The sequence below is a fragment of the Emys orbicularis genome, chromosome 7 (genome assembly GCF_028017835.1).
Source record: "Emys orbicularis isolate rEmyOrb1 chromosome 7, rEmyOrb1.hap1, whole genome shotgun sequence".
In the NCBI taxonomy this organism is placed as follows: domain Eukaryota; kingdom Metazoa; phylum Chordata; order Testudines; family Emydidae; genus Emys; species Emys orbicularis.
Window position 1 is genome coordinate 118,499,739 of NC_088689.1, and position 17,278 is coordinate 118,517,016.

A 17,278-nucleotide genomic window follows, 5' to 3' on the forward strand; every position below is an offset into this window, starting at 1 on the left:
TTTTGGTGGGTGAACAGGTTACCAATTCAGCAAATTTGACACAAATTCATTAAATGTTTGGTTGACCTAAATCTGAAATTTTTGTCAAGAGGAGAATGTAATCAAAAAATGTTGCCCATCTCTACATAGGTGACTAACTTCAGTTGAAATCAGTGGGAGTTAGGAACCCCGATGCTTTTGAAAATTCCATTGGGCACATATTTGCATATTTAGGCACCTAACTTCCTTTAATAATATGGCCCTATGTAACCTGCTTAAGAATGATGCACATACTATACTTTTTTTTCCTGCTGTACTCATACATGCCTGTCAACTCTGGAATGGTGTCTTTTCACATATTCACATGCTGGTACAAATGTGGTGCATGGCTGAATTCATTTTAAAAATATCAAGGACTGCATAAAGGAAGAGAGAGTATATCTGTACTATAGCAAATCTATAATGGAAAAATTCTCCTAAAACTCCATTACACAGATTTGAACACCAAACAGCACCCATCCATTACACACTTGTTCCACTAAGTACATATTGTCAGTACTGTATCAATGATATCCATATTTATTTATTTATTATTGTTCAATAGTCACTGTTACTTACTGAATGTACCCCAAAGATACCATACCAGCACCAATATCAGCTGTGATTAAATATGTGGAGTAGCAGAAGCTGCTTTGAACAACTCTAACTTGCTCCCTGTTTTAAACATAACTCAGAGAATACCATACTGTTTAACGGATTTGGCCTTAGCCACACCTCCTTTTGGATAGTCAGATCACGTTCACCTTTTTTACAGAGTGCCCAAAATGTGAACAAGCCACATGCACCACATTATTATGCCCTTCTTGGGCTTCCTGAAATAATATGGCAACATTCTTTTTTAATGTGTAACTTACATGCCTTTTGAGATGTCTCCATGTAGCCAGTATCTCTTTCTGTGGTATGTTCACCATACATCTGATAAGACTCATACTTAAACCTTTGAAATGTAAAGCCAACACTGACTCACCCACTCTTTCTTAAGTCAAGGCTTTAAATGTGTATAACTGTAAGTATATAAAGCAAAATCACAGTATTTCAGAGGAGGAATCACATTTGTTACATGTAGAAGACTAGTCTGGGAGAAAGTGTCATAAAAATTAGTGATTTTTTTCCTCCTATTCATTTGTTTGTTTGTTTGTTAATTTATTTTATTTTTCTTCTTCTCAAAGTGGTTTCCGCAGGAACGTTTGATTAATTTGTCTTCTCTACAACTCAGGCTTTTAACCTTTGGAAAAGCTCTAAATATTTAAAAACTCAGCATCTTAAAACAGATTGTCAAAGTGAACTAAAACTAAATAGAAGTCAACAATCTGAGGTTATTTTGGCTTTTCTAGAGAAAATATATACACAGGGAACATTCTGGTCTTCTTAACCCACTTTACATTTATTGAGTTAACTGACTGTTGTTTGATACACAGATCCCTACAGGACATGTTGGAGAGATCTTGAGTGCTCGACTGGGATGTTTGTCTTCCTTGGACATGGAGATTAATAGAGATTAAGATTAGGAAAACAAATCAATTGCAGTTTCCTGCAGTTCATAGATTTTAAGGCCAGACAGGACCTTTAGATCATCCAGTCTGCCCTCCTGTATAACACAGGCCATAGAATTTCATCCTGTTATCCCTTTATTGAGCTGAATAACTTGTGTTTGATGAAAGCATATCATTATGGTGGGGTGAGCATTGGTGGCCAATCTAAGAAGAGATTCACTACAGTGTATAGCAAATTCCCATTACATGTTTTTTCCCCCCAAAATGTATTTGTCATAGCAGATACAGTCAATTCAATGCCATTTAATAAACACTGTTCTTAGAAAGACCCGTGTTGTAGCTAAAAGGGCCAATCATCTCTCAGAAGAACTGTACTCCCAGCAATATCTGAAGTACTCTGAGAAGGGGACATAACACCTTCTCCATCTGTAAGCAGTTCCAGTTTATCTCTAATTATCCTTTACAAATGTCAGTTAATTGTTTTTAATATTCAAAACAGGAACATGCTTTTTATTTGAAAATGCCAATTAATCATGCAACAAGATACCTTAGAAACTGGCCAGATCCTCAGCGGGTGTAAATCGGGACATCTCCATTGACGATACATTGAATTACACCCGCTGAGGATCTGGCTCACTCTATTGCTGATTGAGTGGCTTACTGCACAACATGTTGTGAAGTATGAGGTAGAAAGTCAAGCTACTTCAACTACTCCTTTGGACAAGCACAATAGTTTCCTATAAATACTATGCCTAGAGGATATGGTCCAATCCTGATGGGTGCTGAGTACCTGTAACTCCGATGGACTATAATGTGAGGTTTGATCCTTAGCACCTCTCAAGAGATAATCAGCACCTCTCAACAGTAATTATAAAGTGAACTGTGCAAAGATCAGTGGCTCCATTTTGGAAGGTTCCTTAGCGTACGTTCAGGTTCAATCCATATAGGTTCATCCCACGTTTTCTTCTGAGATGTGAATTTGAACACAAAATTTGGTTTCACATAGTATTTTACATGAGCTTGATGCAAAACTGCAAATCAGCCCAAGATTGTTCTAAACTAAGGCTTGTGTTTTCTTCCAAGGTTTAGACAGCTTGGTGAAACTTTCAGTGAATGCAGTCTTAGTTCTGAGTTTGTAACAAACCGGCCACTAAGTCAGCTTCAGATTTTTGTTTGTTTGCTGGCTTGCATCATTGTGAATATTTAACACAGAAACAATAATAAATCAAAATAAGGGTTGTTTTTTTAAATGACCTATCTAGGTATTTTTTGACATTTGAATGACAACCAATCAAAAATTCTCTACTTGACTCAGCATTCTAAAGATATTCACAATTCACTGTGACTATCACTGTTGAATAGCAAACATTAAAACAAAAACAAAAACAAAACTCCTTACTTTCCAAGGGCAAAGCATTCCAGTTTAACAGATGAACCCTTCGCTGCGTATGTTGTTTCTGGAAAGCGTACTTCAATCTTTGGTTCATACTCTCCCATCACACCTGTTGAACATCAAAACAGCTAGCACTCCAGTTGTGTGTCAGACCTGTCTAGTACAACAGGATTTCAGTGTAAAAGAAAGGATGTGGTTATTTCTAAAATTAGAGCCTCATCCTGTTCCCATGGGAATCAATCAGCATTTTTAAAATGATTTCAGAGGGAGTAGGATTGGGGTTCTGGGTGAATTTTACCCCTATGCAAGCAGCCACCACGAGGCCCAGGAATTATTTGAGTCTATGTGGATCTTAAGTAGTGTATAGGTTTTGCCCTGGGTAAATTTCACTTGTGGGTCAAGATATTTGAAAAAACCTCAGCACCCAGAAGCTCCCATTCAGAACAATGACTACTAATACACACGGTGTTAACCACAATGCTGTCAAATATCAAAAGTGAGATGGTTAATGTTCAGTATGAGATGTGGGTGAAGATGAAAACAATGAAAACAGATGGGTACTGAGCACTTTTGAAAATCTGACCATTTTATTTAGGTACCTAAACAGGATCTGAAGGTTTTGGAAAATCTGGTCCCAATTTTCTGTACTGAGCACTTTGGAAAATCTGACTAAGGGTTTAGCATCTGCAATGCTTACTGTGAATAGGATGAGTTTGGAAGTGTTTAGCATTGCAGTGATTGTAGGCTTATATTTTTAGCCAATATGCTTAAAGTTGAACTTCCTAACTATACAGGGATAGGGTACACTGCACTAGGATTAACCAATCTGTTCAGATATTTCCATCGATCCAATGTCTTCACCCATATCCCATATTGGATATAAACAAATGCTTTTTTTTTTATGTTTAACAAGAATTTCATTAACATTATGTGTGTGGTTCTTCACTGTCGCACAGTGCTTCAGAGATCACTGGCCTGGGGTCTGATCCAAACCCCATTGATGTTAATTGAAATACTCCCATGAATTTCAGTAGGCTCTGGATCAGGCCCCTACTCTCCCTAATGTAAAGAAAGAGGGAAGACGATAAGGAGCAGAAGAGATACAGAAAAAATATGGATGGAGGAAGGAGGGTAGGATAAAAGGAGCATGTTGGTAGAAAGGGGCAAAGAAGAATAGGAGCAAAACATAGGGTGTTTGTTCCTATGTTTTATATAAAATAACTAACTTATGAGCTATGAAGCTATACATTTGTTTGGGGGCTGTGGTATTTACGCAAACAACACAAAAAATTATCTTCTGAATTAAAATACCATCTGTCAAGGCTGTATCCCCACTTTGAACTTTAGGGTACAAGTATGGGGGCCTGCATGAGGACTTCTAAGCTTAATTACCAGCTTAGTTCTGGTCCGCTGCCACCATTCCCTTCCCTGGGAAGCTTTGAGAAACTTTTCACCAATTCCCTGGTGAATACAGATCCAAACTCCTTGGATCTTAAAACAAGGAGAAATTGACCCTTCCCCCCTCCTTCCTTTCACCAACTCCTGGTGAATACAGATCCAAACTCCTTGGATCTAAAAACGAGGAAAAATCAGTCAGGTTCTTAAAAAGAAGGCTTTTAATTAAAGAAAAAGGTAAAAATCATCTCTGTAAAATCAGTGTGGATAATAACTTTACAGGGTAATCAAACTTAAAGAGCTCAGAGGACCCCCCTCTGTCTTAGGTTCAAAGTACAGCAAACAAAGATAAACACTCTAGTAAAAGGTACAGTTACAAGTTGAGAAAACAAAGTAAAACTAAGACGCCTTGCCTGGCTTTTTACTTACAAGTTTGAAATATGAGAGACTTGTTTAGAAAGATGGGGAGAACCTGGATTGATGTCTGGTCCCTCTCAGTCCCAAGAGCAAACAACCCCTTAAACAAAGAGCACACACAAAAGCCCCCCCCCCCCAAGATTTGAAAGTATCTTGTCCCCTTATTGGTCCTTTGGGTCAGGTGTCAGCCAGGTTACCCGAGCTTCTTAACCCTTTACAGGTAAAAGGATTTTGGAGTCTCTGGCCAGGAGGGATTTTATAGTACTGTACACAGGAGAGCTGTTACCCTTCCCTTTATAGTTATGACACCATCAGAACTTCATGGCAGAAATATTTCCCTATAATGAGTGTTTGCCTTTTATTTATTCTAGGAACATAACCTTCTGCTGTATTTTGTTAGTTTATCAGAGTACTTTGAAAGCAGTATGAGGGATTACAATTTAGGTAAACAATCCCATCAAAAAACTTTGCTAACAGATTTCCCAGCTATATATTCCCCATTGTGAACATTTATTTAGAGAGCTGCCTAAAAGGTGTTTGTTTTTTTCTCACTCCAATGACTCACTTAGTTTTGAGCTACCTCTGGATTTTATATTTGAGCAATAACTTGAATTTAAGTTTAGAAAGCTTTGTCAAATTCAAATCAAAACATAAGCCTTCCTGGGAAGAATAAAATTAGAATAGGGAACTGGCATTCTTTTGCTTTCTTTCAGTTGCATTGTTTTGTCTTGCTGTAGATGTGTTTATTAATTAACCCTAAACTGACCCTCTTTCTTCATTTTACCAACTAAGGCCTGATCCAAAGTCCACTAAAGGTAAAAGGGAATCTTTGTATCAGGACCCAAATAAGAAGTATGAATCTGCATGTTTGTCTACAGGGATTTGTTATTGTCTCAAAATGAATAGCTAACATCAAAGTCAAATAAATGCTTTTAATAAGTTTTGTATTTTTTTCCAGATAGTCACATTAAAAGAACTTACCATCACTACGGAGGATGAGTGGAGTGGGTGGGCCCCGAACACTTTGTTCTGATTTAGCATTAGTTACAATACAGGTATAATTGCCCACATCAGATAGCTCTACTTTGGCGATGTATAGATTTCCTGTCTCTTGGGAGACAAATCGACGACTATCCTCCTGAACATACAAGGGGTTATCATTGAAGATCCAAGCATAGGAAAGGTCTGGAAAACATCAAATATTCATCACGCATCCTTTCCAATGTACTCTATTCCATGTTAGAGTCTAACCCAAATGTAGCCAGTTTCAAATATCCAGTCATCCTTACAGGAGAAATTTGGGATGAACTCAGATAAAATAAGCATTTGTTTGCCTTAAAACATAAATCAAACCTTTTCAGAAATTCACCAACTTTTGGATAACTTAAGTGCACCATTCACTTTCATTTTCTAATGCCAATCTATTTCTTGGCTTCAACAAGAAGAAGAAACAAAAGTGCTGAAATGCCATGAAAAAGCTGTTTTAGTAAGTAATTTCCATTTATAATACTGTTCTTCTAAATATCTGGCACTTCTATTGCTCTTTGCATTGCATTTTGGCTGTGCTAACACACTGTCTGCACAGACTGGTGTTCTGGTAATTCTGGCTGGTGTTAGGTTTTAGAATAGGGATAACACTCAAAGTGATGATCACTGTGTTGGGCAACTTAAAGTTCAGAAATCTCCTACAAAGAGAAAGGAGAACAAGAAGAAGCCTTCAGCTCTCCCTGGCATCCATGAAGCAAAGGAAGAGGAACCTAGTTTTGTCAACTTCTCCTTTGTCCCCTCCAGGGAAAGAGGTGGGGTTTGTGCCCTGTGCCAGCCCCTCTGCCAGGGAAAAAGAAAGAGACGGAAATAGGGAGAGATATCACACCAACACCCAGTATTGTATAACTACTGCTTGTTTGTGTAGTGCTGCTCTTTACTGATGGAATCAAACAAGACCTAACATGTGCATTTATGTCACCTTTGAAGGGCAGCTCATATAAGAGATTGTCCTTAATACTACTGCATCTAAAAACTCTTTCCTTTGGGTCAGTAACGGAAAATCATGAGTTTTGCTATAATTATCACAGGTACACTGTGAGATAACTGACTCTATTTTGCAGATTACTGACTACCCAAATGGAGGAGCATACTGAATACTGACCATCAAGTTCCATGTTCATCCCAATATTCTATTGGCCCCTTCTCTTCTGTTTTAAGCAACATGAGGGGGGGGGGGGGGAAAGGGTGATTTAAGGGTATATCACCAGATTCCCAAGAAGGGAGGAAATGAGGGCCTCATATGGACATACTTGAGTTGTCTATTTTTTCTATAATTTATTTTAAGAATAGGACGATGTGCATGCCTTTTGCTACCATCTACCTCTTGGTCTCTTGTAGCTCTCACCCCTATATGACTGACTTCTGTCTCACTTCGCTGTGGTCTCCATGCAGCACTGAATTCCTTGCCTTTCTCTCTTCTAACCCTTTTCTTTCACCCCCTTTCCTCTTGTTTCCCCTCTGTTTCTAAGTTTTCTGTCTACCTCTGCCACAGCTGCTCCTTTCTGCTGCCTGGAGTTTGACAGCTGACTGCAGAGTTCTTTCTATCATGTTCCAAAAGTGGCAGGAGTAGTACTGAAATTCTATTTTTAATAAAACACAGTAAAAAGTTTCAAAATCCAAAGCTTAGCTTTTCTTAAATGTATAATTCATGAGCCAACAACATTCTGCCAAAAGCTTCATTTTTACATATCTCCCCACCCCCAATCATCAAGCCCCTTTTTGAAAACATAATTTATGTTTTTCAGTTATGGCATCAGTACGGTGTGATAATAAGTCTGTAAACTTCAGTAGTTTGTTGGAGTTTTACATTCTCACCCTACAACATTATATGAGTATAATTAGAAATGACACATCTCTGGGGACCGATCAAGGACACTTTCCCTAAGTAGCTAAAGCCTGTTTTACTACTAGACATTACACTTCACTATTTGGATATACAATAAACCTAGAATAGGTGGCAATTCATAAAATAATGTCATACTTAAAAAAGATATATAGGGACAGATTTTCAGAAGTGTGCATGGCCAGCTGGTGCATGGACTTACTCTGATGCAAACTCTAGTTTGAACTCACATGTAAAGCTGGGCAAAATTTCTGAGCCAAAACCTTTTTTGGTGAAAAATGCAGATTTTGCAACATCATATTTTTTGAAAATTCAAGTTGTTTTTTCATATTCTTTGTGTTAAAAATAATCCAAAAAGACAAAGAGCTTTCTTGAAATGAAATGTTTGGGGGGTTTTGGTTCAAAATGACTTTGTTTTGAAATTGCCTTTATTACAAAAATTAAAAATGCCCAAATAAAAATCAAAATTGAAATTGAAATGTAATGTTGCAGGTTGAATGAAATGCTTCATTCTACCCATGCCTTGTTTCATTTCATTTAATTGAAATTTCAAAAAAATGTGTTATCAAATTGACCCAAAATGAATTTTTTCCACTGATTTTTTGGAATTGCCAGTGACTCAAAACAAACAAACAAAAAAGTCAATTAATAGCTCTGCTCACCTGTAGGTATCTGTTTGTGAAAATTAGTGATTGTATACAAAAACAGTTAAATATCTGGCCCATAAGACTTTAATTTTGTTCTATCTGAATTAAACAGTCAATGCCCTAAGTGAAAAGAGCCACATTTTAGGTCGATTTGTGACTCATGTGAAATGATGTTTATTGCAAGCAGTCAGCTGAGACCGTGATTTCGTCAGATTTCACAAGTGTAGTGTGCATCCTGTGGGGGAAGGGTGAGAAGGACGAATAACACCTCCAACATCTTTCTACTATTCTGTTCATATCCCCTTCACTTCAGCTGCAGGACTTAAGCATTTTAACTTTTGTTCTCCCCCCACTTCAACTTTTTTTTATAGAGTTGCACCTTTGAGAGTCAGCCCTGGTTTGCACTGGATTTATAGACCACTTCACATCTCAGGATAAACCTAGGGTAATCTAGAAAGTGGTGTAGGTAGTTCAGCAGATTCAGAGGTTCTCTCTTCTAGTGCAATTCTAAACCAATGCCCCAGTGTGGTGCCAGAGACTACCGTGTTGCACAGAGTATTGTGAAAAGAACGAGGAGTACTTGTGGCACCTTAGAGACTAACAAATTTATCTGAGCATACGCTTTCATGGGTTAAAACCTACTTCATCAGATGCATGCAGTGGAAAATACAGTAGGAAGATATATATATACAGAGAATATGAAAAAATGGGTGTTGCCATACCAACTATAACGAGACTAACACTGGTCTACAATTTTTGAGAAGTCGTCTGCTTCAGAGATAAAATGTGCTATTTATTATGTATTTTAATGTGCTGAATTCAAATATGACAATTAAAACAACGGATTGGCTACTGTTTCTAAGATATTTAAGTTTTTACATTTATGTCTATGTATATTGTGTAGATAGTAGAGTTTTAATCATAAATTGTAAACCTAGGTCTTTTCATGTGTTTATGGTTGCTTTACATGATAATATTTCACCTGTCCTGTTTATGTAACACTTTAAAAATCAGCAAAAGGGTTATATAAATAAAATTTATTATGAAACAAAAGGCAAAAAACTATTCTTTACATAGTTTAGTCCTATTCAGTGTCTACTCGGCGCTTCTTGGCTTGTCTCTTGTATTCATTAAATGGAGCATCTCTTGTCACTGTCCAGCAATAGTCTGCAAGCATTGATGGGCTCCATTTGCCCTGATAGCGTTTCTCCATTGTTGCAATGTCCTGGTGAAATCGCTCACCGTGCTCGTCGCTTACTGCTCCGCAGTTCGGTAGAAAAAAAAATCTAAATGAGAGTGCAAAAAAATGTATCTTTAGTGACATGTTGCAACCAAGGCTTTTGTATGCCTTGAGGAGGTTTTCCACCAACAACCTGTAGTTGTCTGCCTTGTTGTTTCCGAGAAAATTTATTGCCACTAACTGGAAGGCTTTCCATGCCATCTTTTCCTTGCCACGCAGTGCATGGTCAAATGCATCATCTGGAAGAAGTTCACGAATCTGAGGACCAACAAAGACACCTTCCTTTATCTTAGCTTCACTTAACCTTGGAAATTTTCCACGGAGGTACTTGAAAGCTGCTTGTGTTTTGTCAATGGCCTTGACAAAGTTCTTCATCAGACCCAGCTTGATGTGTAAGGGTGGTAACAAAATCTTCCTTGATTCAACAAGTGGTGGATGCTGAACACTTTTCCTCCCAGGCTCCAATGACTGTCGGAGTGGCCAATCTTTCTTGATGTAGTGGGAATCTCTTGCACGACTATCCCATTCGCAGAGAAAACAGCAGTACTTTGTGTATCCAGTCTGCAGACCAAGCAAGAGAGCAACAACCTTCAAATCGCCACAAAGCTGCCACTGATGTTGGTCATAGTTTATGCACCTCAAAAGTTGTTTCATGTTGTCATAGGTTTCCTTCATATGGACTGCATGACCAACTGGAATTGATGGCAAAACATTGCCATTATGCAGTAAAACAGCTTTAAGACTCGTCTTCGATGAATCAATGAACAGTCTCCACTCATCTGGATCGTGAACGATGTTGAGGGCTGCCATCACACCATCGATGTTGTTGCAGGCTACAAGATCACCTTCCATGAAGAAGAATGGGACAAGATCCTTTTGACGGTCACGGAACATGGAAACCGTAACATCACCTGCCAGGAGATTCCACTGCTGTAGTCTGGAGCCCAACAGCTCTGCCTTACTCTTGGGTAGTTCCAAATCCCTGACAAGGTCATTCAGTTCACCTTGTGTTATGAGGTGTGGTTCAGAGGAGGAGGATGGGAGAAAATGTGGGTCCTGTGACATTGATGGTTCAGGACTAGAAGTTTCATCCTCTTCCTCGTCTGACTCAAGTGAGAATGATTCTGGTGCATCAGGAACCGGCAGTCCTTCTCCGTGGGGTACTGGGCGTATAGCTGATGGAATGTTTGGATAATGCACAGTCCACTTTTTCTTCTTTGACACACCTTTCCCAACTGGAGGCACCATGCAGAAGTAACAATTGCTGGTATGATCTGTTGGCTCTCTCCAAATCATTGGCACTGCAAAAGGCATAGATTTCCTTTTCCTGTTCAACCACTGGCGAAGATTTGTTGCACAAGTCTTGCAGCATATGTGTGGGGCCCACCTCTTGTCCTGATCTCCAATTTTGCAGCCAAAATAAAGGTGATAAGCTTTCTTAACCATAGTGGTTATACTGCGCTTTTGTGATGCAAAAGTCACTTCACCACAAACATAGCAGAAGTTATCTGCACTGTTCACACAAGTACAAGGCATCTCTGCTCACTTTGGCTAAACAGAAATGTGTCCCTTTGCAAAATCAAACACTGACAAATAAGAGAGCACGACACTGTATGATTTCTAGAGCTGATATAGGGCAATTTGTTCAGCAGAGTGATGTAAGCTTCGTTATGATTGCATCATCCATGACTTCTAGGAATAACATGATGCAATTCATATCATGTATGACGCAATACCAGCTTCAGATTGCATCATTCATTGTTTTGCCTAAAAAGCAAGTACTGTCCAAACCCAGTCAGATTTATTCATAGATCCAGTCAAAGATGTATTTTAGTCATTTCTGGTTTAAATTGAGATCCCTTCCCTTTATAACTCACTTATCCTCCGCCATTCCCAAGTCAAGGGTCGTATATACTGACCCAATAGCATATCTTGAAAACTAGAGCCAATCAACAATTTTAAGCATCATTTTCGTTCTCAGTGACCCAGAATTAGTAAAGTTTGACTACATTTATTTCAGAAGCATTTTGGCTGTAGAGCAGTGTAATCAATTAAGGTGGGCTATTATCAGCAGGAAGAAAACAAACGTTTGTGGTGATAATCAGGATGGCCCATTTCCAACAGTTGACAAGAAGGTGTGAGTAACAGTGTGTGTGGGGGGGGAATTAGCATGGGGAAATAGTTTTTACTTTGTGTAATGACCCATCCACTCCCAGTCTTTATTCAAGCCTAATTTAATGGTGTCCAGTTTGCAAATTAATTCCAATTCTCCAGTTTCTCGTTGGAGTCTGTTTTTGAAGTTTTTTTGGTGGAGTACTGCGACTTTGAGGTCTGTAATTGAGTGACACTGTTCTCTCTAATAAAATACAAAACCAATGCCTGTTCAGAGGTTATAAGCCATTCCATAGAATGTAATAGAAAATGATGTTCCTGCTATCGAAATCAATAGTGTGGTATTAAAAAAAAAAAAAAACTATAGAAAGGATCATACTCCCTACTAAATGCTATGTAATTTAAGAAAAAATCTACAGAATCCTATTAAATGTCTGTCAAATCCTACTGGCTTCATGCTATATAGAGCTTTTCCATAAGGCTGATCTCAGAGTCTAATGAATCAGCAAAGAAGGGTCAGCTTTCTCTCTCTCTCCTTCTCAGTAGTCTCCAGTCAGCCTCAGCTACCACACACTTGGTTAGGCATCTCCCCACATCCCTATCACATTATTGTATTTGGGCTTATCAATGTCAATGGGAGTTTTCCCATTAACTTAGTTGGGAGCAAGTGCAAGCCCTTCTCCTTCATATCTGAATCTATATTTCTCCCAGTAGAAAGAGTATTAGAGCTCCCAGTCTTCTAACTGGAGGTTCACCACCACCCCCTCCCTCCCTCCTTCCTCAGAGGTCATACTTGCCTAGCAGCCAATTCAACTCCCACTGAGGTCAAAGGAAGCCTGTCAAGGCTGTATCCCTACTTTGAACTTTAGGGTACAAATGTAGGGGCCTGCATGAAAACTGCTAAGCTTATCTACCAGCTTAGCTTTGGTCCCGCTGCCACCATTCTCGATGGATTCCCTCCCTGGGAAGCCTTGAGAAACCTTTCACCAATTCCCTGGTGAATACAGATCCAAACTGCTTGGATCTTAAACAAGGAGAGATTGACCCTTCCCCCCTCCTTCCTTTCACCAACTCCTGGTGAATACAGATCCAAACCCCCTTTGGATCTTAAAACAAGGAGAAATCAATCAGGTTCTTAAAAAGAAGGCTTTTAATTAAAGAAAAAGGTAAAAATCATCTCTGTAAAATCAGTATGGAAAATAACTTTACAGGGTAATCAAACTTAAAGAGCTCAGAGGAATCCCCTCTGTCTTAGGTTCAAAGTATAGCAAACAAGATAAAGCACTCTAGTAAAAGGTACATTTACAAGCTGAGAAAACAAAGTAAATCTAAGACGCCTTGCCTGGCTTTTACTTACAATTTTGAAATAAGAGAAACTTGTTTAGAAAGATGGGGAGAACCTGGATTGATGTCTGGTCCCTCTCAGTCCCAAGAGCGAACAACCCCTTAAACAAAGGACACACACAAAAGCCTTTCCCCCCCCAAGATTTGAAAGTATCTTGTCCCCTCATTGGTCCTCTGGGTCAGGTGTCAGCCAGGTTACCCGAGCTTCTTAACCCTTTACAGGTAAAAGGATTTTGGAGTCTCTGACCAGGAGGGATTTTAGTACTGTACACAGAGAGCTGTTACCCTTCCTTTTATAGTTATGACAAAGCCTTAGTTTTAACTGAGTTCAATGGGATCAAATCCCTGGAGAGCAAGATACCAAATTCTAGAGTTCTCCTGTATGGCATAACACTAGACTTCCAGGCTTCTTTTATAATGCAGCACTACATTTTCTGGGCTATTATCTCTGTAAAAGTTAAGGCACAACTACTTAGACAATGTACACGCCTGTCATTACATTTTGGGTAAAACAGATTCAAGGCAGAGTCATTAAACTAGTGTATTACTGAAAGGTGTGCAGAGACGATGTCTGTCACTTGTAGGATTTCCTTTATTTTTATTACTATCAGTAACTGAGCAAAGAGTCTGGTAAGATAATATTGGACAAGTAGATAGGAGTGGTGTGAAGATCCAGTAAAAGAACAGAGAAAGTAGTTGACAGTATATCCCCTGGCTAATGACGCCTACTGAAATTAAAATGCTTGGAAGTTGTAAATATGCAGGCTGATTCACTGAAGGTCAAATAAAGGCACAATTATCTTTTTTTTTTAATGTTGATCTTCATTTATCTACAGGATCTCTGTGAAAAATGCAGTTATTTGAATCACACCTCTTGCTATCAACATACCTGTGACAGTCTCAGAAGAATTATTGAATTCTGGAGACTGTTGTGTAAGGACTACAGTGTTGCAGGTCAGGATACACATTTTACCCATCAGCAGTGATGAGGATTTTGGGGTGGGGTTTTTTTTTTTCTGTTCTGAGAACACTACCTTTGAGATTTTCCCTTTGGGGTAACTACTTCTATATGAAATTAAAAATAAAACAAAATTTCTGAAGTTAGGGAGTAGAGGATTTTCCATACCTGATCTCACTATTAGTCAATTTACTCAGTTGTTCTCTGCAACAGTAGACAATGTCTCACGCTTTAGAAATATGAATGCATTTAGCAAAATATGCAGTCTCGCACACGGTGGGTCAGGGGAATTGTAGCCCTTTCAGAATCGCTTGCAGGCGATAAGCTTATTCCCTGAAATATGAGATTTATTTCAAGAAATATTATAAGTAGTCATAAAATTACCTAGTCTTTTCTAGATGTGGTAGAGCCACATAAAAGATTAGATAGATAGATAGATAGATAGATAGATAGATCCACATCTAACCCACAATGGATTAAAAACTAGGCAAAGTTACATCATTCGTTCATATTTTAAACTAATAAAATATCTTTAGAAAGATCTTGTGTTGTTCTGAAAAGAAAAACACACCCTCCAGAATATGCTTTAGATCTTGAAAAGAATGAAGAGTTCTGTTATTAGCAGATGATATTCTTTCCATTTTGGCCCAAATCCTAGCATAGCTGATTACACTGAAGTTAATGGGGCTATGCATAGGCTCCATCAGAGACCCAGTGTGTAATATATTGCTGGATGGAGCTAAATATGAGCGAATCCTGCTCAGTGGCACATCACACATGTGTCAGGCAAGCAGAAACTTGGTCCCAACCACATTTATGGGGTTTTCTGCAAACTTTTGAAGCAAAATCATCTACAATACCAGCTGGATTCATTCCCAGGATACTGTAGGAACAGAGTGTGATTTACCCTTAGGTCATAAAAAATATTCTGTAACCTTATGGCAATTTTACACCTGGAGAGTATTCCCTGGCTATGTGTGCCTGCAAATAATGATTGAAAATCAAATTCAGAGAAGTGTGAAACTTTTAGGATTTGCTTAGCAAAAAATCCACAGCAAAATGGGAATATATTCATGTCATTTTCTCCTCACATTTTTAATGAACACTGTGGTGTCAGCCTCTCAGACAAGCTTGCAAAGTGTAATTGTTACAGTTTGATTAAAATATTTTGATTATATTCAAGCGCTATATAATAAGCACTGAATGACAACTCCTATAAGCAGTTACTGCTGGTTCGTCTTTGCCCAAAGCAACGTGCTTGGGCACCAAATACTAGAAAATGATTCCAGCCTTCCAATGGCAATGGCCCGGATCCTGCAATTGACTTTGTGTGGGCAGATCCTTTCAACTTCACAGGACTCCAGTCACTTCAAAGGGGATCCATGTCAGTGCAGGGGTCCCATCATAGGGAAAAAGGCCCTAAGCCCATATCCATAAAGGGATTTAGGCACTGAGATGCTGAGCATCACAACAGCTCACTTTTTGGTCCCTAGAAAATCATTGGCATCAACAAAGCCTGAGTTAGGTGGCCTGGGTCACTATAAAATGTATGGGGAGAGATAGGTGCCTAAGAATGGGATCTTCAAAAGCCATCATGTTAGATGGCTCCCTGCTTAAGCAAGCCAATAGTAGTTGCTGATGAAAAGGGTATGTCGTAAACCCTACCTCATTCTGGGATTTAGAGACCTATCACTCCTTGGGATCCACAACTGAGAACCCTCGCCAAGAATCAGGTGCCAGAAGCATTTTTGCAAGAAACACAAATGATAGTGGTGCCCTCTCCCTTATAGCACAGTGGTTAGAGCACTCATTTAGGAGGTAAGTGAGTTGGGTTCTATTCTTCCCTATGACTGAGCAGGAGAAAGAATTTGAATAGGGGATATTCTACCTTGCAGGAATGTGCCTGACCCACCAGGCTGTGGGATATTCGGATGGAGAACTGTCTCCTGTTGTAGCTTTCTACTTTGGATTAAATACCTAAATAGTCATAGGGCCAGAAAGAGAGTGTCTGAGAATGACTCTCTAGCCTGGTGGTTAAGGCACTCACCTAAGAGTTGGGAGACCCAGGGTTTAGTTACCCTACCCAAGTGGTTTCTAAGCCTTTTTGTGGATGTCAGCCCTGATATCCAAATACACATGGAGCAAAGTCTGCCTCCACTAGTGCTCTAATATGGAAAACACTTATGTGCTTAACTCTATGCCTATGAGTAGTCCCACTGAAATCATAGTAGGAAAGCTAAACATGTACTTACATACAGGGAATTAGATTCCAATCCTGTAAACACTTATGCATATGCCTAACTGTAAGCCTATGAGTAGTTCCTCTGTGATCTATAGGACTACTCAGATGCTTAAAGTTAAACTCTTGTGTAATAGTTTGAACGAGCAGGGCCTCAGGTTTCACATACTGGTAAAGGAGTGTGACAATGGGTCTTTGGTTCCAGTTCAACAACAAAAGAATCCAACTTCCTTAATGATCAGCTCCAACAAACTAACATCCTTGTTGTCTGGTGCATTCATTTGAATTAATTAACAGCTTTTTTATTTACTTCTGTTACATATTATCCATTCATGAATACACCTTCTTAAAAGAGAAAGGCCTAGTGGCTGTATGCATGGTTCCCACTGAATTCAATGGAAGTTTTTAAGTCACAACTTCTTTTTTAACCTGTATATAACTGGAGGGGAGAGGGACAACATCCTCAGATTTGCTGTTTTATTTTTTCTTTTGTTCTTTTTAAAATTGCACAGAATTACGAGTTAGTAACTGATGTGGCTGACAGTTCTCCCAGAGACTGCGGCAGAGAGAGAGATTTAAAACACCTCCCATGACAATCAACCCTCCTGAACCTTGTTAACCAGTCCAGGTAGTTTAGCAGCTGCATCTTGCAGAGTGTTGATGAGCATAATTAGTAATAAGCGGCTGATTCTATTTGGGGCGTGGGGCTGGGTATATAAATCCACATGGAAGTAGAAGCAGAAAGGAGCAAGATGGTTTGGGTATTGGGATAGAAGAGTTATTTATAAGCCGTGTTATTTATTTTAAAACTAGATGAAATCTGCTGTGCATTATTTTGCTTACTTTGAAGTTGGCAGAAAAAAGCCTTTCCTTATAATTTCTTCTTTTGACTAGAGCTACCAAAAAGCCTTGAAGAGTCAGGATATTCTTGATTGTAACATTCATTTTGCTCTAAAACTCACTGTCTTTATCTATTAATGTGAGTAAAGGGACAGATTAAGGCTGAAAATTTCAGGCATGGCTAGTGACTGGCAGTTTTAAGGTGCACAATTTGAGATACCATAAGGCTATTACTGAAAACTTTGGCCAAATTATTTAAACTCCATCAAGG

The 17,278-nt window shown here is 38.9% G+C and overlaps 1 protein-coding gene across 1 annotated transcript in view; it reads right to left on the reverse strand.

Moving 5' to 3' along the window:
* LOC135881945 (contactin-6-like) overlaps positions 1–17,278 on the reverse strand; it is a 142,343-nt gene that overhangs the window by 77,552 nt on the left and 47,513 nt on the right. The window contains exons 4-5 of the mRNA XM_065408715.1: positions 5,719–5,922; positions 2,932–3,034 (exon numbers count right to left, since the gene is read on the reverse strand). Coding sequence (XP_065264787.1) covers positions 2,932–3,034; positions 5,719–5,922 — 307 coding nt within the window. The remainder of the gene's footprint in view (positions 1–2,931; positions 3,035–5,718; positions 5,923–17,278) is intronic.